General features: G+C 36.4%; 1 protein-coding gene across 34 annotated transcripts in view; it reads left to right on the top strand.

Moving 5' to 3' along the window:
• The window catches only part of HELZ (helicase with zinc finger), a 177,060-nt gene extending 153,645 nt beyond the window's left edge, over positions 1 to 23,415 (top strand). For all 34 annotated transcript variants that reach the window (XM_070560226.1, XM_070560214.1, XM_070560230.1 and 31 more), the window contains 2 exons: positions 11,689 to 11,941; positions 15,685 to 23,415. In XM_070560226.1, coding sequence (XP_070416327.1) covers positions 11,689 to 11,941; positions 15,685 to 16,019 — 588 coding nt within the window. In that variant the 3' untranslated portion in view covers positions 16,020 to 23,415. The remainder of the gene's footprint in view (positions 1 to 11,688; positions 11,942 to 15,684) is intronic.
• The last annotated feature ends 2,290 nt before the right edge of the window (positions 23,416 to 25,705 follow it).

The raw sequence follows: 25,705 nt of genomic DNA, 5'->3' as shown, positions 1-25,705 counted from the left end.
AAATTGTAAGTGCCTTTGCCTCTGAGATGCTTCAAATGGTATTTTTCTTTATTTAGACCTAAATTGATTTTAATCCACTTTGCTACAAATCACATTCATTTCAGTATACCTTTCTTTAAAGAAAAGCAATAGTAAAACCCAGAAATAAATGTGCTCTAGTTTTGGAAATAAAGATAAATTTTTGCCTCTATTATTATGATTGAATCTTATGAACCTAATGTGACATTACAGTTGTTTAAAAAATTCTGTTAAGATAATGCACTTTATTTTTAAAATAGTTACTTTAAAATAGTATAAAACAAATAGTGGAGAGTGTTATAATTGTCCAGGCAAGAGCTGATGGTGGCTTGGACTGTGATGTAGCAGTGGAAATGGCAACAAGTAAATAAATTCAAAACCTACAGGTATTCCTGGTGGATTAGATGTGATTTGAAAGTAAATGAAATAAAATAAAATAATCTGTCCTTATTCCCACTAGCCCCATTTTGATTCCTCAACAGCCGCGTGTGGCTGGGGGCAGATAGCAAACGTCTCCATCATCGCAGGAAGGTCTTTGGGACAGCGTTGCTCGAGAGACAGACTCCTGCCCTTCAGCTCTTTGAACTGCCTTAGATGATTTCTTCGGTAATCTCCTCCCAGCTCTTTCCTCTGTTTCTCACTTTCTGAAGTTTCTGTTAATAAGATGTTAGACTTCCTGGATTCTCCTAATCTTTCTCCCTCTCATATTTTGATATATTTGTAGTTTTTCCTACTTTCTGGTAGCCTTCCTTGATTTTATCTATATTTTATATTTGAGCCCTCAATTGTTTAATTTCCAAGAGTTCTTTATTCTCAGCTTTTTCCTTTTTCATAACATCCTTTTGTTTTTATAAATGCATTCCTTCTTCTGACAAAACCAGTTGAGGGTTTATTGTTTTGTTTCAGATTTTTAGTAAGAACTAAAACAGTATTTTAAAATATTTTTAAAACATCATTGTTACTTTTTTTCCCTGGGCCTCCCTTTTTTCCTGTCTCTTTACCTGTGACCATCTTTGATGCTGGAGACTCCCCTTAAATGTCTGGTAACTCTTGATTATCTGTGTCATTCAAAAGCAACTTGAGAGTTTTCTGTATGTCTCAGGACTTACTGCCTGGCGGGCCCTTCCCTGGGGACTTTTTACTGCTTTGAATCTTTCTGGTTGTTGGGGAGGAGTGCAGAGTGCGACCAGCTCTTCCCTGTACAGACTTTCAGTTAATCCCCCCAATTTTATCCCTTCATCTTCCTTTCACTTTGCATTGTAGCTGGTGTTTCTGAGTCCTGAGCCTCTGGAATTCTGTGGGGCAAATTGATTTCTTTCTTGGTTGGGAGCTATATCTCCATCCTTCTTCCACAGACACCATTCATCCATCGAGTCTTCATACATTCCAGAAATGTGCCTTTTATTGATGGCCAGTCATCCGGTCTTGATTGTTGTAGATCTTTTATATTCCTTTGTTGTTATTTTAGAGGAGTCTTGAGCCAATCTCCACCATTAACTGGGAATCATACCTTTTTAAAAAATATTGTTTTATAATTTATAATGTAGTTTTGAATAACTTACATCACATGAACCCATAGACATTACTGTTACAAACTAGTTTCTCCATCACACATTGCTTGGCTTGCTCATACTGATTGTTTTTAATCTTACAGTGATACTTCTCGCCTCCCTCCTTTCTAATTTCTTTCTTTCTAGGTAACTGTACTTCTCTACAAAACTACGTATCGCACATAGCTTTAAACATAACATGATATGTGGGGAGCTAAATTGAAGTAAGTTAGTAGAGCCCACGATTTAAGAATTTCTTTTTCAAATCTTGGGAAAATTGAGTAGAAAATTTGGCATTTATATTCAGCATTCAACATTTTAATTCTTTTGTCAAATATTTATTGAAGACTTTTATGTCCTAGGAACTGTATTGTATTAGGTGCTAGGAATACACAAGTGAGTAAGATCTAGTTTCTACTCCAGAATCTTTGCATATCCTTGACATTTTAATTTAGGTCAAGGTTATATTGCCTTTCCTTGGATCACACAAATCCAGGCCTAAACAAATTCAGGCCTAAAATAGATATTTTTAGATTGAGAAAGACAAGCATCTCCAAAAAATCAATATTGTTAATGAGCCAATAACCTTTATATTTAACTTTTATATTGTATAAGAATTCATAGTTGAACAAGATGTAAAGCTATGGAATTTAGTGATGTTTAGACCACTAAACTTGTATAAATGGGAAAAATTATAAAAACCTAAATGCCCCCGAAATGAGATATGGTTTAATTGAAGAAAGTACAGACTGATGGTTCAGACTTGTTTTGTTTGCTTGTTCAGTGGTTTTTAGAGAATTAAATGTGACTGGTTTGAGTGCCAGGCATGTATTCTCTAGTTTATCACAGCATAACTCCACATTGTCTAACTCCTGGTCTGATTTACACATTTAGGTTATAGACCTGGCCCTGTAGGTGTTATAATTTGCTACTCCAAGTTTAAATAAGTGAAGAAATAATAAAATGCAGCTATTAAATATGATGTCATAAGAGCTTTCATGACGTAGAAAGGTATCTGTGGTATTTTAGTGAGAAATTACCAAGCTATATATATTATCTCATTTTAAGTAAATGTGTATGTTTATATGCATATAGGGAAAGATGCACATAATATCTGATTTTCCTACTTCGAGTGATGTTAATTTGATCCCTTTATATCAGTAATCAGATGATATCATCTGATTCATCAATTTTAAAAGTTCCCAACAACTTTTCATATTTTAGCAGTTATTGATGATTGTAGCTTAGATCCATTGTTTCGCTAGAGATGGCAAAACGACAATTTTAAAATTTTTTCAATTTCTTCTTTATTTACTTTTCTTCTGTAAAAGAGAACTTTTTCTCATTGAATGTTTGATTACCTAAAATATAGTCCACCTAGAAAAGGCAGGATAAATGATTAATTATTGCCCTTTATTAGTCAATTTTTAAAGTAAGGAATTGGTGCCTTAGCGGGCCCAAAAGATGACCACTGAGGCTCCCTCTCCCTTTTTTTCTTTTTGAATATCATCATGAATTAGGTATCATTATATATTTGAGTTTCCAATTCATTGTAGTCATTCTACTTTTTGACACATTGTTCTGTCTTTGGCCAGTGGGAGCCCCTTCATGTTGGTGTCTGTGTTCTTTTGACGTATTGACAGTAATCTTCGGTAGCTTCCTTGCTTTCAGACATGACAAGGTGTCTCTGACTCATCTTGTACACTTTCTCCACCTGACCAGGAATCAGTTATTTCTCAGAAAGCTCTGCTGGGAGAGTACAGGCCAGCGCTGAAGATGCTCACTTCCTCTGGTTGTCTCTGCCTTTTCACTGGGCAGAGCTGGGAAATACTTTGTTCCTTGAAAAAGAAAAAGAAATCATGAGTTCATACTGTTATTTCCAAGTCAAATGAAGGGTTATAGGGTTTTTAATATTTGCATATTTTCTTTTACACTAAAAATTATGGTTCTTAATGAATGACTAACAGAACTAATTATTTGTTTTATCTATATGTGTATACATACACACAGATAGATAGTTGTATATGTGTATATGTGTATATATGTATATATAATAGTTTTATAATAACAATACTAAAGTTAGCTTTAAAAGCAGTTGAAACTATCTTTGTTGTTCATTTAGCCCTAAGGCTATATCCCATAGATATATTTAGTTAAAATAATGGATTTTAAAGGCATTTGAAATAACTCTTATATGTGTGATTATAGTACCCATTTGATAAACATTTGAGTTGATTTCTATTTGTTTTTAATTTTTAAGGATTGCTTTGTTGACATCTAATTTTGATTTTAAGAAATTTATTAGTACATGGTCCCAAAGTCCAAATTATACAACAAGCAATATTCACAAAGGTTAAATTTCCATTTCTGTTCTCTACCCCTAGCTTATCCCTTCCCCCTATAGATAACCATTATTATTAATTTATAGTTTGTATTTCCATTATTTCTTTTTGAAAATATAAGCAAATACTTATATATATGTACATATTCCTCCCCTTCTTAGATAAAAGGTAGCTATTACACATATTGTTGTGTACCTTGAAAGACTGGAGCTCATCCATAGCAGTATGTAGAAATCTTCCTCATTCCTTTTACAGCTCCATAGGACTTTCATTATACAGCTGTACCATAGTTTATTTAGCTCGTGGACACATGGATTGATTCCAGTCTTTTGCTATTACAAAAGGCTATTCAGTGAGTAGCTTTATGCATATGTCAAGAGGCTCTCAAAGAACTTTCGTGTATGCAGTATTCAAAAATCTATCAGTAGTTTTCTATACAAGCTATCAATGTTTAAAACTGAGAATTTTAAAATAATTATTATTTCATTTAGAAATTATAGTAATAACTCCATTGCTTATTAACATAAATAACATTTTTTATGAAAATAACTATATTTTCCCAAACAAAAATATTTAGCAAAGAGAGTACCATTTTTTCACAGTGTTGCAAATCTATTGCAATATGTCATTTTGGTTGAAGTATATGAAGAAAATTCTGTCACATAGATATGTACTTGAAAAAGGGAATTTTAATAGCTTTTTTCAGATAATTTTAGATATTTTCCTCTGATACTACATCCAACTCAGTGATTGGTAGTTTCTTAAAGATTAATTGCAATATGGAATGGAAAATTCCACTGCAGTGGGGTTGGTCACAACAAAAACCTGCAGGAGCCAAAACCCTGAGGGACAGGAACCATCTCTGTTTGGTGGAGCTGTGGTGCCAGGAGGGTGGTGCCAAACCTCGTTGCCTTTTATTCTCTCTGTCCTTCTGCCCCTTGGCCCTGCACACTGCACACTTGTAGAGTGGGTAGTTTCATGTCAGAGGACTCTAAAGGAGAGTCCCAAGGAACTAGAAATTACCAGGAAGATCACAGAGAGGAAGAGCTTAAGAAGCTGACCCTATAGAATTGTTTATAAATTCATGGGCTCAACTCTGACTTATGCATGTGTGGATCAGATCCTAATTAGCATATCAAAGTCATTGAGAACTGAGCTAATGGGTAGACCTCTGCCCAGGTCACAAACTGAATCCAGTGTGGCACACACTCAATACAGATCCACACAGCACCACAGAGGCTTTGAAAATTGAAAAGACTTTGGAACCATAGCCTACAGAAGGCAGGTTAGAACTTCTGGCTTAAACCTTACCAGATCAGTTGCCTGCTAAAACAAATATCAACATTCTCTGTAGGATTTAAACCCAGAGTCTCATAACTTAATATTTAAAATGTCCAAGATACAGTCCAAAATTACTCAGCATATAAGAAATTATGGAAATCTCAACTCATGCAGGAAAAGACAATCAAAAGATGCCAATGATGAGACGACACAGATTTAAAACACTTCAAAGCAGCTTATTATTAAAATGCTCCAAAGAACAATCACAAATGTTCTTGAAGCAAACGTTAAAATAAAAAGTCTTAACAAAGAAAGAAAAGGTATAAAAAAAGAACCAAGTGAACATTTTAAAACTGAAAAATGCAACAACCAAAAATTAAAGCTCACTCAGTGGACTCAATAACAGGATGGAGATAACAGAGGAAAGAATCAGTGAACTTGAAGATCAATAAAACTTATCCAGTATGGACAATAATGAGAACAAAGTTTGAAGGGGAAAGAAAAAAAGAGCAGAGCCTCAGAGACCTGTGGGACAAAAACAAAACACTGAGTATTCATTTCCTCAGAGTTCAAGGAGAAGAAGAGAAAAGATGTGATGCTGAAAAGAAACTTTGACAAACTAACAGATGAAAACTTCCCAAATTTGGTGAAAGACATTAAGCCTACAGATTTAAAGAGCAGAATGAATCCCCAAGCAGAATAAACCCAGAGAAATCTACACCTAGACATATAATCAAATGGCTGAAAACTAAAAACAAAGAAAATAATCTTGAAAGCAGCCAGAGAAAAACAACACATCTCATTAGAGAACAATGATGCAAATGAAGATTTCTCCTCAGAAACCATGGAGACCAGAAGGAAATGACAAAAATATTTTTAAAGTGCTGAAAGAAAAGAAGTTAACCCAGAAATATATATGCCATAAGACCATTGTTCAGGAGTGAGGGTAAAATAAAGACATTCTCTGATGAAGGAAAACTAAGAGAATTTGTAGCCAGCAGACCTCTTCTGAAAGAATTGTTAAAGGCAGTTCTTCAGACAGAGGGGAAGTGATACCAGAAGGAAACTTGACCTGTCAGCAATGAAGGTTGAACAACAAATTCAGTAAATATCTGGATAAATATAGTAAACTAATCTCCTTGGATTCCATAAAAATGGACAGTGAAAGCAAAATACATAAATAACGTCCGATTGTTTTTCAATGTATATAGATGTACTATATAAAACAGCTATAGCGTAAAGCAGGAAAGGTGAAGGACCCAAGATGGTGGTCAGGTTCCTGCATCCCAACTGAAGTGGTAAAATGTAGATTCTAAGTAGACTGTGGGAAGTTAAGTATGTCTTCCATTATCTCTAGAACAACTACTAAAAGAATTATACAAAAAGATACAGTCAGAATCACAGTAGAAAAATTAAAATGGAATTCTATTAAAATGATGCTAAAACATGTTCAAGTAACTCAAAAGAACATAAAATAGAGGAAATGAACAGAAAACAAATCATAGGAAAGTTGACTTAAATCCAGACGTATCAGGATACATTATATACCTGATCTAAACATACCAATTAAAAGTCAGAGATTGTCAGAATGTCATAATGGGTTTTAAAAATAGTCCTAACTATGTGCTACCCACAAGAAACATTTTGAATATAATGATATAGGTAGTTAAAAGCAAAAGGATGGAGAAAGATATACCATGCAAAGACTAATCAAGAGAAAGCCAGAGTGGCTGTGTTAGTATCAGACAAAGTAGACTTCAGAGCAAAGAAAATTACCAGGGACAAAGAGGGACATTAGATATTGATAAAAGGGTTGATTCATTATAAGGACATAACCATTCTAAATGTGCATACATCTAACAACAGAGCTTCAAAAAACATGAAGCAGAAACTAAAAGGGTAATAGACAAATGCACAATTCTAGTTTAAGACTTCAACACTCCTCCTCAGTGTTTCATAGATCTGGTAGACAGAAAATCAGCCAGGATATAGAAAAAATTGAACAACATCATTAACCAACTGAATTTAGTTGACCTTTATAGAACACTCCATCCAATAACAGCAGAATACACAGTCTTTCCAAGGGCACATGTAACATTCACCAACAAAACAATGTTATCTGGCCATAATGGAATAAGAAATGCATAACTGAAGGATAACAAGAAAATCTCCAAAACTTGGAAATTAAAGAGCACATATCTAAATAGTTCATAGATTAAAGAGGAAGTCTCAGGGAAATTAGAAAATATTTTGAACTGAACGAGAATATAATATGCCCAAATTTGTGTGATGCAGCTAAAGCAATGCCAGAGGGAATTTTATAGCATTAAATGCTTATTTTAGAAAAGAAGAAAGGTCTTCTTTCTTCTAAGCTTCTATCCTAAGAACTTAGAAAAGGAAGAACAAAATAAATTAAAATCAAGCAGAAGGAAAGAAATAATAAAGATGAGAGCAGAATTCAATAAAAATGAAAACAGAAAAATAAGAAAAATGAAACCCAATGCCCATTCTTTGGAAAGATCAATAAAATTGATAAACCTTTAGCAAGATTGACAAAGAAAAGGACAGAAGACACAACTGCCAGCGTCAGGATCAAAAGAAGAGATATCACTACAGACCCAGTAGACATTAAAAGGATAGTAATAAGAGAATACTGTGAACAGCTCTGTGCACATAAATTCAGCAGCTTAGATAAAATGGACCACTTCTTTGAACACCACAAACTACAAAAACTCACTGAAGATGAAATAGATGGCAGGTGAATAGTCTTAATAACTGTTAGATTGAATTTCTAGTTAAAAACCTTTCAAAGAAGAAATCTTCAGACCCAGATGACTCACTACTGAATTCCTCCAAACATGTAAAAGAAATACCACCAATTTACACAATCTCTTCCAGAGAATGGAAGAGAAGGGAACACTTCTCAACTTATTGTATATAGCCAGCATTACTCTGATAACCAAAACGAGACAAAGACAGTGTAAAAAGAAAAAACTACAGACCGGTGTCTGTGAACATCAATGCAAATATCCTCAACAAAACATTAGCAAATTGAATTCAGCAATATATAAAAAAGAATATGCTATGACCATGTTGGGGCTTGTTCCCAGAATGCAAAGCTGGTTCAGTATTTGAAATAAATCAGTGTAATCCACCATACTGACAGTCTAAAGAGAAAAGTCACGTAATTGTATCAATAGATAACAAAAACTCACACACGTTTGGCAAAACACAATATCCACTCATAAAAACTCTTGGCAAACTAGAAGGGAAATTCTTCAACCTGTTAAAGGGCACCTATAAAATTCCTATAGCTACCATCATACTGGTGGAGACTGAATGCCTTCTTTCCAGGATTAGGGACAAGGTAAGATGTCCACTCTCAGCACTCGTATTCAACATTGTTCTGGAAGTCTTAGCCAGTGCAGATTACGGAGAAAAAGAAAGAAAAGACATAGAGATTGGAAAGGAAGAAACAAAACTGTCTCTAGTCACAGATGACATGATTGCCAATGTAGAAAAACCCCAAGAATCTACCCAGGAAACAAACCAACAAAAATCCTATGGCTAATGTGAATTTAGCAAGGTTTTATGATAGAAGCTCAACACATACAAATCAATCTCACTTCTATTAGCAATGTAGAATTGGAAACCAAAATGTGAAAGCTAATACCAGTAGAATAGCTCAAAGAGAAATGAAATACTTAGGTGTAAATCTAGCAAAACCTGTACAGAATCTGTATGCTGAAAACCACAGAACTGCTAAAATGTAATTTATTTGATATATAAACCATTTTATTTAGTTGTCATCAAGATTTCTCTGCCTATACTCAAATTACCTTTGAGGACAGATTCCAAAATGGGAAATCATATTTTCATGCATTTACCTTCATCATGAAATAGATGTACTTATATATATAATCTTTTTATATATATTCAACATATTTCAAATCTTCAACATATTTATCTAATTTTAAGAACATTAAGACAATTTCAGGTTTTGATTCTTTTTCTAACGTAAAGGATCGATCATATTCATAATGTGATTTGAAATTGCATTTCATATTTTATCACACATGCATCTTGTCAGTAGCTGCTTGCAGCTGTTAGAAATAAGTTACAGAGTACTTCCACAAGTCCTGCTATGCATGTAACTCTGGGGTTGGTTTTTTTTTTTTTTTTGAATTTCAGTTTAGAAGATACAAATGATAAACATTTTCTAAAAAGTTTAATTGAATATTGTCTCCTTTTATATCAGTCTTCTATTGCTTTCTGATTTTTAGTTTTCCTCATTTAAGCTTTGTGGTTCATGTATCTGTTCATTGCGAAAAGGTGTTTGTTTATACTGCCAGTGTATGTATGTTCAGTATTTAATGAAAAACGGCTTATAAAGTTAGTGCCTGAAATTCATGAGTATATGTAGTGTTCTGTATCACCAAGGGATTTGCTTATTATAAGCTGTTCTTTCTGAGGCCATAGCAGACATTAGTTTTGTACTTTAGTGTTCATACATAAAGACTTTAGAAGGTAATCCCCTACAGACTGTGACTGGGCTAAACACTCGGGACGGCAATAAAAAGATCCACTTCATTTTGCTTGTAAGAGCTAATCGTCTTCCTAACAAACCTTGATAAAAAAAAGACACACTGCCCCAGCTGTTGTGGTCAATCCTTCAGGGATTGCCTAGCCATGGAGAACATAAAGCCGTTTAGAAAGGTTGATTCTACTCAATATGGTAATTTGATGACCTTAGACAAAGAAATTTCAAATGCGCTGATTAAATTCACAGTTGACACTAAATTAGTTAGGAAGGTTAATATTCTAGAAAACCAGAATCAAATTCAGAATGATCTTGAGCAGTGGAAAAAATTGCCTTTAAAGCAGAGTAAAATTAAAAATGAATTTAGATACTAAGAGACAGAATAATAAAAGTATGAGAAAAGGAATTAACTAGATGGAAGTATGATCTCTTACCCTCCTCATCCAGCAGCTAAAACTTTGGAAATGCAGAAACGACTTGGACACTCATCGGTTAGTAGTGAGAGAATTGCTCCCCTCCCACCCTTTTTTCCTTTCTGCACAAGGGCAGCCTGTCTAGACCCATTCCCTTCTCTGGTTTATGTCCCAGTGGTTCCATTTGTGATACTCGCAGTGCTTTACCCTCACGGTGCTTAGACCCACAATTTCCCCCATTTACTTGACCTGATAGTATCTGCTTGTGCTTATATTCCAAAAAAATCCTGCTGTTACTGTGCCAATTCATCTTTCTCTCTTTCTAGTCTAACCTCCAGTTCCTGATTTCAACTGTTGCTAACAACAGTGGTAAAAGAAAGATTCCTCAAAATCGTAATAACCGCAAACTGAATATGAATAGCGAACCTGCTATTATTGGAGGGGAAGAGGGCAATAAAAAGAAATCCCATTCTGTCATTTAAGATCTAACATGGAATCTTTATATGTTACATTAAAACAATTATATAACAACAAACCCTTCCTATGTGCCAGGAACAGTTCTAAATGCCATATGTGCTGAACTCTTTTAATTCTCACAGCAATCCTAAGAGGTGGGTACTATGGATAATGAAGCCTCATCTACAGACGAAGTTCCCAAGAGGTTAAGTCAATGGCTCAGGGTGACGCTGTTGGTAAAAAGCAGCCTGAAGTCTAACCCAGACAGTCTGGCTGAAGACCGAGGCTGCACACCTAACTGTTACTACTCCATACTGCCATGCCACTAGAACTGAGGCCAGATAGTGGTCACAGCAGTCAGGCAGGGAAAACTGAAGAGAACTTAGGGAACAAGAAAAAATCTTGAAATGGCTGGCAAATAGATCTTGTCGGCAGGGTTAAAGGAATTCAGGGTGTGCCATTTAGGGAGGAGAACATATAAGGAATAAGTTAATTGGGTTTCAAACATAAAAAGGATTTTTTGAAGAAAGTAGTGAATGTTCTGTCAATTGAAGACTGTCTAAAAGACGTGTAGTGAGTCCAATCAGGAGTACTTATGTTGGGCAAGAGGATTCATTTTTTGCTATCCAGTCTAAGAAATCGGGAGGTTGTGAAGGATCAGACCCAAGAGATAAGTCTACAATGGATGACTCTGTCACGATGGCTGTGATTCAATTGATCATGACTATAATTTTCCCCTTTAATTTTGCTCAGATATACTTCTTCATCCTTAGTCTCATGTTACCTAAAATGTCAATAAAATTTTAGAACAGAAGACAGGTAGTTCAGCTCCGTATTTTACAGACAAGAAAACAGAATCAGAAATTATATGTGTGTTGTCATAGGACTACCTACCAGTGGCCAGAACTGAGTGTTGAACCCAGTTCTCCTGACACCATGTCCAGAGCTCAGGCTGCTTTTTGGGGGGTTTTCATAGTCATGGAGGAGAATTTTGAGAATTTCTACTTAGCACAGTGAGATTGCTGTGTACGTAAGGGCGGCGGGTGTAAGTTTCACTGATTTATGAGCTGTTGTTTTTCTTTGTGTAGTATGAACCCAGAGGACCTGGTCGGCCCTTGTACCAAAGAAGAATCTCATCTAGCTCAGTCCAGCCTTGTTCTGAAGAAGTAAGCACTCCTCAAGACAGTCTTGCTCAGTGTAAAGAGCTTCAGGACCATAATAACCAATCTTCTTTCAACTTTTCATCCCCGGAGTCCTGGGTCAACACCACCTCATCTGCCCCCTATCAGAACATTCCGTGCAATGGATCCAGCAGGACAGCTCAGCCCAGAGAGTTGATAGGTAAGACGGAGTTGGTGGGCTGCTAAAACTGCAATTGTAACTACTCAGCTCCTGGATATTTATGGAATTTTTCTTCTCCTGCGTCCTCCATTTGCATTATTATCTTTGAAAAATATTTAATGCTCATAGATCACAGGTGTGCCTCGGGCATACATATTAATTTAGGACTATATTGATTCCATATTTATTGTCTGGAAGGTAAGTAGATCTATCCATATTTAGGAACTAATAATTTTGATCATTTTGACCTGTGAATGAGTGAGACAAGTAATGGAACTTAAAACGTATTTCTAAATAGAATCAGCTTTGCTTGGGAAATATTTGTTTTCTGATTTTTTGTTTGTTTGTTTGTTTTCCAGGATTGGGGGTGGGTGTTGGTTAGTCAATATCAATTGTCAAGGATTATTGTCAATAAAGTTGTTTACAGTTTGCTATACAATAGTTTGGTCATGAGAGAAATTAGTAAAGTCTAACATTTTGAGATTTAGAAATCCTGTGTTTATTCCTTGTATTCTAATGAACTGAGAAATCCTAAGCTAAAGAGAAAAAAAAGGCATAGAAAGACATTGGACTGGACAGAGCTCTAAACTTGTATGGTGAAGTCCAGAGTCTTCCTCTTTAGCCTTGAACCGGAATGCGCTTTTCTCTTTCCCTTTTTCCCTTTTTTATGTTGAACATAAAGAAATGTTACATGTAAAGAATGATGCTATTTGAGTTCTCTAATCTATAGCCTTCCCTTTGTAGGCTGTAGATGTTGATGTTTGTGAATAAGTCTGTGATGTTTGGTGAATTTCTGCCCTGGTAGCATCAACCTTTGTACTTGAAATTAATTTTGTTCATCTTTAGAATGTGAATCCATTGTTTCTGTAACTGATCCATTTTTGAGTATGTGCCATACAAATCATATTTTTAGAACAATGGACATGGTAGGGAAAAAAACATTAATAAGATTTTGGTTTTGTTTCCTGGCAAGAAACTTTGCCATTTTAATCTTTAAACATTCATTTGTTCCTATTATGTATAAGCTGTTGTATTATATATAAGCTGCCTGGGGTTGCTTTTTAATTTTAAAGGGCTGACATAAATAGACATATTATCATACTTGAATTTCCTGAGAAACATCTAAATTACAAATCAGTGACCAAAATTTGTTACTTTTTAGTTGTTTTGCTTATTATAATTTATTTTAAAGACAACATCATTTCTCCTTTTTTCCACCTAAATTTTAGGATAGCTTTTGGTCAAAATCAATAAAAATCTGACCTGAGCTGATAAGGGAGAAAGTTCCTGAACAAATGCCCAAAGTGCATATCATTTATGGTATCTTTTCCACAAATATAAAATTATTTCTTCATTGCTAGGAGACAAATTGTAGTATTCTTTAGTTGAAAGGAAAACTTAGTTAAGTAAATTCAAACTGATATCCTGAAGGACAACTTATTGTCTATCAGTGTTTATGTGTTTGTTTCTTTTTAGAGGAAGATAGGAGTTGTCAGTGGTGAGTCAGAAGGAACATAATCACCACATGGGAAACTTCTTTCCAGAGTTTGAGTTACTTTTTGAGTTGAAGAAAACTGTTTATAGTGCATTGGTTTGGAATTTAAAGGAGGTCATTGTGTCTGGTATGGCCATGTTTTTTCCACGGTTGTAAGCTTGAGAGCAGAGACCCTGTGTTTGACCTTTCTGAACTCTGGGTTTCCCGTCCCTGGGCACTGATCACACTCCAGCTCTTGGTAAATGCTGCTGAGTAAGGAGAGAATGAAAATGGGTCCTGCGCGACTGAGGGGCGACCCAGCTGCACTGCTGGGCCTTACGTGCATTGGTGTCCATGGTGCGGGTGGGCTCACCTCTCCAACATGGATGGGTTTGGATTCTTTTCACTTATCTTAGTGACAAGACAGACTTTATCAGGCATTTTCTTTCAATGCATGGATGAAAATTGAAGATTAGATAGAGATATGTATTTTGGAAAAAATCATTCATTGTCAGGTTAGTAAAATTCATAGTTTTAAAGAAGAGTTTGTCTTACCTGGAATGTATCTGGTCAATCAAATTAATAGAGATCTTACATTCATGGTTAGATAAGAGTATAGACATTAGGTTAAACTGCCTCTAAAATATTATTTTATAAGTATTATTTAATTGAAAACATTTAAACTCTAATTATGTTGCCATGAAAATGAGAACATGATTAAATAATAAATCTTAGTAAAGTAAATAAAGATAGTAAGTTCTTAAAGAGCCAGTAAAATGTTTATTTTGTGAATTATATCAGGCAGTATAGGCCACTTTTATATTGAAATGGTTGTTAAACTAATGCTCTGAAAAGCAATTGTTTCATTCACAAAATGATGACATTTAGACAGAAAAGTGATAAATATTCTAAAAAGATATTGTTTTAAAGTAATTTTGAGCAATTTTGTGAATTTTTAAAGTTTTAAAATAGTACTATGAATTTAGTATATTGGGTCAATGAAACACTAAGTCTAAAAAGTGAAATATTTTCACCTTAACCTCCCAATCTACAAATAGGTAATAAACATAGGAAAAAATGTCCATAAACAACAGCAATTAAAAACATGCAAATCAGAACTATAAGATAACTGTTCATTTATAAAATAGGCTGAGGTTAAAAAGAGCAATAATACCAGTATTGTGATCAAGTACGGAGATGGGTAAACCTTGTTGGTTGAGTATAAATGGGCAGGATCTTCCCGCAGGGAAGTTTGGCTGTAGTTATCAAAAGCATTCACTGTGTGCGTACCATATGACCCAGCCGTTTTACTTCTAGGCATTCATCCTGAGGCAATAGTCATGAACATTTAGAAACACGTATCTCAAATAGCACCATAGTGTATAAAAGTGGAAAATTGGCTATAATCCAAATTTCTAAAAATGAGAAATAATAACTTACAGAAGTTATAAAATATCACATTATATGATGTCCTTAGGAAGAAATACACCAACAGGTTAAGGCTTATCTCTGGTATTTGAGAATAGAATGAGTTATTTTCTTCTTTGGCCTTCTGTGTAATTTCCAAGTTATCCTCAATGAATATGTATTATGACTATGATCTAATATAATGTTAGTTAAATTTTTAAAAGATTGAAAACAAAAGCAATGTTTGAAAATAAGTTCTGGTTTATTGGGCAATAAAATTAGGAAGAATAGAGTCAAATTTTAAAGGACCTGGAAATTCAGGCAGATTATAGGAAATGTGAAGTAAATTTTATAGCTGTTTTGCCCCCACATTATTCCATGTTTACTTAGAATATGTATTACAAGGAAAGGTAGCATTTTTAAGATAGAATCCAATGCCACTGTTACTTAGGTCAATTAGTAAAAGCTTTTTGACCAGAAGTATGTATATGCAGCTCATTTTTATTTAAGAAAGAACCTCTTTGTTCCCATTTTCAAACTATGAGCAGTTAATACAATAAATATCAAAGTGTACAATTGTACAAATTAGTATTTTGAAGCAAACCTTCAGACCTGACCTTTAGTTTTTATATGTTACCTATTCCAGTTCACATATTTAATTCTTTTTGGAGTGTTTCTAAGATAGAGAAGATTGCTTAGTTGTGTTGTGATTTCAGCGTTCTGTGGCGGAAGCTGTCTGTCCTCGTGGCTGTACTGTCACTGAGTTCCTGGAGATGAGAGCAGTTGTGACACGCTGAGTTAATGAGATGCATGAGTGTCACGGGCTTGCTCTTAAATCAGTGTTACTCTTCTCTGCTTTTAGCTCCGCCGAAGACTGTCAGACCTCCTGAGGATGAGCTGAAGTCCGAAAACCTCGAGGTGTCCAGTTCCTTCAACTACAGCGTGCTGCAGCATCTTGGCCAGTTTCCCCCCCTCATGCCCAACAAGCAGATCGCGGAGTCGGCCCACAGCAGCAGCCAGCAGAGCTCTGGGGGCAGCAAGCCCGCCATGTCCTATGCCAGCGCTCTGCGGGCCCCTCCCAAGCCCAGGCCCCCGCCTGAGCAGGCCAAGAAGAGTAGCGACCCTCTGTCTCTGTTCCAGGAACTCAGCCTGGGGAGCTCATCGGGCAGCAATGGCTTTTACTCCTATTTTAAATAATCACTTTTTTCCCCTCAAGGGAGAATGTTTTAATTTCTGTTTGTATCAATAGAATTAAGATAGTTGGACTTCATCTATAGATGCACAGTTCCCTTTGTTTTAATATTACATATGTTCTCACTTAATTGCTTTGCTGCTAGACTTGCAACTAATTTTTTAAAAGTATATTCCATTATTTTGCATTTTTGATGTGAGTCAGAATTTTGACAGCTTTTATGTAGAATAAAAACTATTTTTAAATTTGTGTATTGTTACATATGTTTGCATCAAGCTAGCAGCTAAGAGGTTAATTGTGCAACTATAAAAAAAGAGAAAAAAAAGTTTGTCTAAAAATGTATTTAAAAAGAAAAAAAATTGTAAGTAGCATTTACATTTATTCAATAATATTACCATATGCTGGGTTTCTGTACCAGAAATGGCCAGTTGATGTACAAATGTATGTTATTTTTGCTTAAATTCCTTTAAAATTTTTTAAAATAAAGGGGCAGCATCTTCTAAATACTTTAAGTTTTATCAGCTTTTTTTTGTGACAAGATGCTGCATTCTAAAACTTTTATAGTTTTAGACTATGTATGATGTGCTGTTGTAATCTCCATCCACTGTAGGATAGAGTTAAAGGCATTCTTTGCAGGTGTATTTCGTATGCCACTGTTTTTTGTAACATGAAAAAACATTGGCATACTTAGTTATTTTTTGGACAAGCTATACTTCAAGCTTGTTTTTAATGTTAATTTGATAGTGTGTTTTTTTTTTTAAACAAATCATGAAGCTGAAAAATTTTTAGGATTGTTGGTGCTTAGTAGACTTGATAACTATTTTAAAAATGCGTGAATTTGGTAAAATCCTTTTTTTCTCACTATGCATGTGTAAATGTTTGTAATCTGGCTTTCCCTCCCTCTCCAGTGGTATAAAGAATTGTGCCGCTTTAAGGTTTTTTTTCCCTCCAGTAAAGATTTTGGTACCTTATTTGATGTTTCCATAAAAATGTGACATTACACATGACAATTCAAATATTTTGCTAACTGGTTTGAGGAACATCATTAAAGAAGCAATCGAATGTTTGTCAAAGATGTATCAAAATTCATCAAAATCTGGGGCAAAAAACTACCCTTGTTTTTCATGTCTTTCGATTCTTCTAAAATAACCCCACTGAACTTGTACAAAAATATAAAATTTAAATAGCTCTCTTATATTCTACGGTCTAAAACTTGTTTTGAATGAACTTTGGTACAATCCAAAGGAAAACATTTACCCTGTTAAAACTTGTGGTCTCGTAACGCTTTGGAAGCGATGCATGTCCTTACTGTTTTCCTGGCCTAGTAGTACTACTTTTATACTTCAGAGCTCTCTTGAAACGACAATATAACCTTTTTCTTTTAATAAGATGAGGTTGGGAAACATTGCAGATGAACCAGTGGATCCTCATGGTCCATTTAACAATAGTTTTGTGGAGGCCTCCTTTTGAAGAGGCCCTCCTGTATTCACAGTACATTTTTAAAACGGGGTTGAAAAGTGGCAAGTGTAAAAAAAACTACGTACATCTCTTATATGACTGGAGTTAGTTGGTGTTGGCCAGCTGCAGCCCCCTCTCATCCTCGGACAGTGTAGGAGCAGAGTGCCTTTAGGTAAAGGTTATCAAGCCGCAGGACGAATGAAGGGTGCCTCTGGCTCAGTTCTGTCTCCCCGCGCAGAGGGCGGTTCATTTGTATGTGGCTTCATGTTCCAGGCTGCGGGTCTCCGGGTGAGGTGGCACATGTCGCCCTTAGACTGCAGACATGTTAACGGTTAGCATAAGTCACAGCTGGAAAACGGAGCCAGCAAGTTACAGCACCACGTTTTCTCTGTATGATGTCAGATCACTGCATTTAGCTATGCCCAGTTTTACTCAACATACTTTAGTTATAAGAAAAATTTTTGCCGTATAGCTATGTATTTCCAACTCTGTGACAAAACTCAAGACATAGCCCAAATGAAAATTAGATCTCCCCGATGTGAGGATGTCTATGAAAAATAATTTTCTCATCACTGATGAGTCTCCTCCCCCAAAATAGACAGGACTAGAACACGAGCCAGGTGCATGCTCAAAAGCATGCTGATAATATGAAGACAGAGCTGTCACGCCAGGGCTTGCAGTTAACCCTTGTCGTGAAGTAATTGCCTAGTTTTCTATTTTCCATACTTGAACCTTTAAAATATATCAGTTTTTAAATTATTTATATTTATATTTAAAGAGGTCATGTACACACCCCCACCACCTTATATAAATATTGATGATGGAAGCTTTGGATAAAGAAGCTGTTAAGTTGATGAGGCATCCCTGTTCTAAGCAGTTATTTTTAAAAAACTAAAAATAACGGCGACTTAAGTCCACTGCTCTGCTATAAGCTTCTGAGTGTTCGTTTCCTCATTGTTTCTACAGCCAGACAAGGCTTTGAATGTTGTTTCCGTCTGATACTCTTAGATTCTGCTTTGAATGCATATTTCAAATTCTAACAAGCTTATTCTTTCTCAGCATTGCTTAATGCCATCTTTCCAACCGGGCTTTAAATCTGTTATTTATGCGTAATGTCTCGTAATGGTGTTGAGCAAGTCTTACTGCAGGAATCATTACAAGTTTCTGTTGAAATGAGGCGTGGCTTCTGAGTACCTTTCATGCTGTTTGGATATTACTTGGGTAGTATTAGTAAGTACCCACATATCAGACTGATAACTTATTTTGTATACTAAGTTCAACCTTAGAATTCAGATGGAACTCTTTTTTTTTTTTTTTTTTTTTAAGAAAACTTGATGTTAGCTCTTGGATAATACCAAGTATTACCAACTTACTTTTCTTCCAGAACAGATTTCTTCTTAGTGAGGTTAATTGTACTCATGATGTCTTTCTACTTCTTTGTTCTGTATATCACTCTGAAGTTTCCTTCTTCTTGCCAGAACTATTTTTTATTCATTTCACTTTTTAATTTCAGTGCTATTGAGATTTTCTTTTTTTACCTTAAAGAAATTCTTTTGGGTGATAGAATTTGTAGTCATGCTAAATTTTTTTTCCTGATCTAAAAATGAATTTTTGTTAAGATTTGAAGAGCCTCAGTCAGTGTAACATGGATATTTTCTAGTGCGTTTGTAAAAGAGGTTTTGGTTGCCATTTGGGCATCTGCTTTGCCAAATCGTTACAGCAGAGCTTTGTTTTTGATTAATCAGTAGTTAATTATTGACCATTTAAACTAACATGACCTTAATTTTCCTTTCCTCAGACAGGTATGCTTCTAGCCAAGTCATTTTGTATATATGAAATAACAAACTGCTTTGTGTGGTTTTTTTCATCAGAAATTCTAGAATAAGTTCAAGTTCGATGTAAACACCAATTGGTCTTCTCAGTTCAGAGACTCGCAGAATAAGTAAAATAAGGAGAATTCCCACTGAATAAGCTTTACCTAATAAAACATAGCAATCTCCAAGACCCATAGTCTCCTTGCTTATGGAGGTATTGAAATTGCTGAGAAAGCTAACTGAATCTCTTAACTTTGAGATAATTAATATATAGTATTATCTTGCTCTAGTGTAGTTGATTTCACCTGTTTAATATTTTCCGTGTAGATTCATCTCAAGAGCAATGCTGTAAACATAGAAGAATGTATCTCTAGCTGCCTTGGCTAGAGAGAGCCACCTTGCCTAAGAGCCAGGGTGTGAAAAAATTTCAAGATAAATTTTACTTTTCAACTGTTGTTAAGAAAATTAGATTTACTGAAATAGTCGTTTTAAAAGAGACACCTGTTAAACTTAGATAGCTTTGTTTCATATTGGAGTTGTTTTTTAAAAGGGAATACCAGAAAAAACAATCTATAAAAATACAAGATTTAAACTTTAAATATATTGAAAGATACAAAATGCTGCCTTAAAATGTTATTTAGGCTACCATCCATTTTTTTCTTCTGGCTCCACAAAGGTAGTAATTTGTCTTTAATGACTTACCGGACATTGTTTCTTGCTAACCATCTCCTTGGTATATGGAAACCCTCAGTTTCTACCACCACCCTGTGTCTTCCTAAATCTTGAAGTAAATGTTTTGATGCATCTGATTTTTCTCCCCTCTTTGCCATCTGATCCACAAACTACTTGGCAATTAGAAATAATAGAGAATGTTCTAACTATGATTTCTTGTTCCAAATATCACTTAGTGATGTCCATCAAATTATATTATAAAGGTATCATGAAAGAGTGAGTGGCACGTTAGTCTTCAAAGTGCTCATTATCTTAGGCTTCCCGCATTTTCCATCTACTTGGGGTTGGATGTTTGTTTGCTGAGATTTTACTGTAAAGCTGCTGAATTCACACTTAGTGCTCTCACACCTGTTTAATTAGCAATTTCAAGACCATTGTTACAAGGAGTGAGTCTCACTAACATTTAACATTCTTACAAAACACATTCAGAAAATGGCATGGTTATTACTTTAAACTAGAATGTCAGATTAAACAGATTAAAAATTAAAACTTTTTAATGTAACATTTAAAATTTTTGAAATGATTGAAAATATCTACTTTGGAATAAACTTTAAGGAAACAGTCACAGGAGTTGCTAAATTTTTTTGAAGGGAGGTACCTAATAGAAGAATCTAGACTTTGTAACGTGAACTGTGGTTAAATCCTGAACCCAGTTGTACAGTAGTGGTCTAAGCTTCTAAAACTGGAGTGTTAAGAAAACCCAGAGACATTCATATACCTATAGTTTCAGTAATCAGAGTATTAGACCAGACTTTATTTGCAATTTGTTCAACAGAGAGATTTTATTTTGATACAAATATTAAGCATAAAGCATAGTAGGTTTTATATAATTCTATGAGTTCATTAAACAATATTATGGAATTTTCATTATGTTCTTGGGGAGTCTTTTTAGCTATTTCTGCACCTCATATATGAGGTCTCTTCTGTATTTTATTTTGCATACTAGCATGTGACTGCCTGCCTTAGAACTATGTATAGGAGGGGAAACTGATAGTACTTTTTAAAAAATATTTGATTTTTTTTAAATAAAAGTTTTCATTCTTTTTTTGATGTTTGCGCAGTAAAGGGGAAAGGGTGGCAAATTACATAGGTTTCAACACAGAGTAGAAGTCACACAATAGTATCTGTTTACAAATCTGTCCTCTTTTAAGATCTCTGAATTTTGAGCAGAATGGGACAGTGGTTCTCAGACTTTAGTCAGCACCAGAATTATCTCCACCCCCAGAGGTTCTGATTCCAGGCTGGAGCCTGATCATTTGCATTTTTCCAACAAGTTCCCAGGCGATGCCAATGCTGGGAACCACTTGAGAGCCACTGGTCAAGAGAAAGTCTGACTGTCTTTTCAACTAGGCATATATTTACTTAGTGTAAAAAACTGATCTCTTGAAACATTCTTACAATTCTGTTGCCATGAGTGGGACATTCATGGGCAAAGATCTCTCTGGAGTGACAAGCCCTTTGGGTGGCTGCCGCCCCCTCCCATTGCCCACCCCTCTAAGTTTGTGCTGCTTTTCCACACCAGGGCGCAAGAGCTCTTTCATTTCTAGGGTGAGTTTGGTTCTGTGTACACTGCAGCCTAGGCTGTGGTCTGTGAGCTGTGTGTTTGTTTGGTGTGCTCAGAGTCGATCTTGATGATCTGTACCCACGGAGACGAGAATTGTGGAAGGAAGCCATCAGAATGTCACGAGAATGCACCTTGCATTTATCGTGGCGCTAGTACAGGAGGCCCTGTCCTAAGAGGGCAGTGATGTGGAGCATCGAAAACAATAGATAATCCCCAAAGATGACGTTCATAGGTTTTATGTTTTGGGGGGTGATGGGGGGCGGGGCGGTGAGGGCAAAGGATTTGGTTTTCAAATTATGTGTTTCTCAGGTTAAGCAAGTTATTTTGGATTCTCTGCCTTGCCAGCAGGTGTTAGGGGAGCCTGAAGAGTTGTATATGGCAGAAAATTGATAATTGTCTCTGATTACTTTGCTACCTTTAAAAAAAAATCTATATGTGTTTGCAAAACAGTCTAGGGGAATCTGCCACCTACACAGCATGAGTTATTCATAAACCATAGGTGCACATGTATGAGCAAGTTATTTTTAAGAGAGAGACTGCCTATAATATAATAAACCTGACAGGTCTTTGGATATTTTAAAACGTGTGTTCTTGTCGTCATCGTCATATTCCCCCTGGACTGCTGCTCGAGGGGGACCGCGCTCTGCCTCTGGTTTTTAGTTTGGCTTTGAATTTACTGAGCTACTAGAAAGAGAAAAAATATTTTTAAGGTAATAGATTATAGGACGACTTAGATGTAGAAGTACATGAGAAGCATCCTAGAATGCACAGCTCTGGAATTCTTCAAACAGCACTTCCTCCTTGAAAGCTTGATAACCTTGGTGGGGATTGTCCATTTGTTCAGCACGGGTTACTGTATCCACTTCCCGCTCATAGGAGGCTTCGCTTCATGTGCGTTTTGCCTTGCACGATGCCTTGTACGTGAAGACCTCGTTCTATCTTTCGGTCGGTCAGCGGGCTCTTCTGTCCAGGTTGAAGTCCCAACGCGTCAGTTACACCTGAGAATGTTTCTCAGCCCCCCTCCCATACAGAGGAAGGGTCTTGGATTTTCATATATCCAGACCATGCCTGCTTCCTATGAATCCACGTATGTGACATTGTACTGTATCCGCTTTCTGTGCCAGTCATCTGACCTGATTCTTTGAAACCCACGAAGGTACTGGTTATATGTAGTAGTTGTATTCTAGGTAAATATTGTGATTAAAATACCTCTCCTCTAAATTATAAAGGTAATGGGTTTTGCATTTTATTAAAGGGTCCTGTTATTAGTGACACAGGTTTTTTTGAATGCTTCAAAAATACTTACCTAAACTTGTTCAGCTAACTTCATATCATCAATTACTTAGCAAATTCCTACTGGGTCTTATTTTGGCAAGCCTTCCCAAGGGAGGCTGTATCCAAACCGAGGTGGCTACTTTCCATCTCCTAAAAGTACCAGTGGTGCAGCCATCTCATAATCATAATTTATGGCAAAAAAATAACAAAATTATTTTTTCTTTGCAGTTAATGGTACCTCACCTCAGAGGTTCTGATACCTGAAGAGTTTATCCATAAAGTAAAAATGACTTCCTACCATAAAATAACCCCAAAGCCACTCTCTAGGGTTTTGTTTTCTAGCTTTTTTGTCAATTTCTTTTATTTTTTAACTTAGTTTTGGAATTACTTTAGCCACTTTGGTTCTTTAGAACAAGTTTTCAATTTTGGGGTCTACAGTTCCTACATTGTGATCATTGTCTCAGTGAAGTTCTTTTGTTTTAAAAGATTCATGGTAACACAAAATGTATTTTACTGCTACAACTAAAATGTATTTATAATAAAATGCCTTTTTAATAATTTGGAGATTTGTTTATTATGTGTGAACCACAATTCTCTGCTTCCTTTTACTTTTAAGATCAAAGGTCTGACAGAAGTTAAGCACAGCACTTTGATCTTATTCATAATGTTAACTGGTGAAAGTAGCTGGAGTAACAGAACTCGGTGTTAATTTGTAAAATCGTAACTCTGGTTTCCAGAAATTTGCAACTTCAGTTAAATTTCTGAACTTCAGCAGTAGTGAAGCCCTAAAGGCTTAAAGTGTTACTTAAAGGTTTAAAGATCATCCATGGCCAGTGAGAGAATCAGCGCTTTTCACATTGCCATTTAACATGGATCTTAGGGATTTAAGAAAATTATCCTCAGTTGCTCTTAATAAGTAACTTGTGCCACCCAGAATTTATTTCAGAACTCATAAACCTAGTTTATATCAATATGTTATAAGGGTACAGTAATCCCCTTCACAATGAGGTGGGACAAGCATTCATTCAGCACCCCTCCCCCGCAAACGCTGGCTGTGTGCAGAACTGCCCTTGGTCAGGGTCTTGTGTCTGATGGGGAAAGTGCAGCTGCCGTGGTGCGAGTTTGAGAAGCATTAGCAGGTCACAGGATGCCCTGTGTGCTCTGGCTATTTTGTTTTTAACATCCTATTAATGTAGCACATAAATCTAATTGAATATACTGTACTTACGGTTTGTAAATAGAAGCAGATATGGGGGCCGGCCCTGTGGCCAAGTGGTTGAGTTTGCGTGCTCCGCTGGGGCGGCCCACGGCTTCACTGGTTCGGATCCTTGGTGCAGACATGGCACTGCTCATCAGGCCATGCTGAGGCGGCGTCCCACATGCCACAACTGGAAGGACCTACAACTAAAATATACAACTATGTACTGGGGGGATTTAGAGAGAAAAAGCAGAAAAAAAAAATGGCAACAGTTGTCAGCTCAGGTGCCAATATTTAAAAAAAAACAAAGTAGTACAGGCAGCTTTTCATAAGGACAATTTCTAATTCTTGTTGCAGTCAATCAATTTTTAAGCTAGGTATCTTGCTTTCTTTGAACTGAATTGATATGATACAACATAAATCATCTTTGGATTTTAGAAAGAAAAACACTACATATAAATCATATGGATTTGGAGGACGCCTTGAGCTGTTATCTGCCTCTAGATGAAGTAACCCAAGGCCCCGCTGTCAGAAGGAAAATGCGAATAAGACTCTTAGGTGTTAATTCCTATGCCATAGTGGTGCCCTCTGAAGCATTTTCCTCAGAATGACACCAGTGTGAAAATTAGTTGGGGGGCCAGCCCGGTGGCACAACAGATAAGTTTGCACATTCCGCTTCAGCGGCCCGGGGGTTGCCGGATTGGATCCCGGGTAAGGACATGGCACCGCTTGACAAGCCATGCTGTGGCAGGCGTCCCACCTATAAAGTAGAGGAAGATGGGCATGGATGTTAGCTCAGGGCCAGTCTTCTCAGCAAAAAGAGGAGGATTGGCAGCAGATGTTAGCTCGGGGCTAATCTTCCTCAAAAAAAAAAAGTGGGAAAATGTAATTTCATCAAAACTCCAAGGTGGGAACATTACAGAGTGCAGGTCAAGCATGAAAATGGAAAGTTGGCTTAGTGTAGGGAGTGCTAGAATGGAGAACTGTTTGCTCCTAACTTGGTTAAACTGGAACATCCAAAAGCCCCGGTGGTTGGTTTTAAGCAGCCAAAGAGCCCTTGGTCTGAAACGGATACTGCTGCTTGACTTACATAGTATTGTCCTAACGAACCACTTCCCTAATGGATGGGGATCCTTTTCTCAAGATTTGAAGAACCCCATCTTGATTGCACTGCCTCAGTGCCAGTCCATCCTACCAACTGCAGCCGGTTACTTTTCTGAAACGGATCTGATCGTACCACTCTTTCTCTGAGAAGCCCTCAGTGGCTTCCCATCGCATCCTAAATTTCTTGGCTGGACTTCGGAGTCACCCTCCAAGTCTTGTTCCCGAGCACTGCACGCAGCAGACAATCAGAGCCCTCGCCATTCTTTCCCCGGACAGCCCTTGACTTTCTTCCCTCTCTACTTCATTTGGAGCTTGCCCTTCAGCACTCATACCCCAACCCCCAGGTGTGCTTTGGGGAAGTCTACTTAATATTCCAGACTCTAGGTAAATTCCACCTCCCATCCTCCCCAGTTAGAATTCGCTCCCTTTTTCTCTGCGCCTGCAATGAAGGCTTCTCCTGTTCCCACAGTTTTTGTATTAGAGTTAGCAGTCTGTGAGCTTCGCGGGGGCAGAGACCGTGTCCTCAGACCTCTAAAGGTATAGCAC

The sequence above is a fragment of the Equus przewalskii genome, chromosome 10 (genome assembly GCF_037783145.1).
Source record: "Equus przewalskii isolate Varuska chromosome 10, EquPr2, whole genome shotgun sequence".
NCBI lineage: Eukaryota > Metazoa > Chordata > Mammalia > Perissodactyla > Equidae > Equus > Equus przewalskii.
Note: the sequence above shows the minus strand (reverse complement) of the source record. Positions and strands in the feature narration are given on the sequence as shown.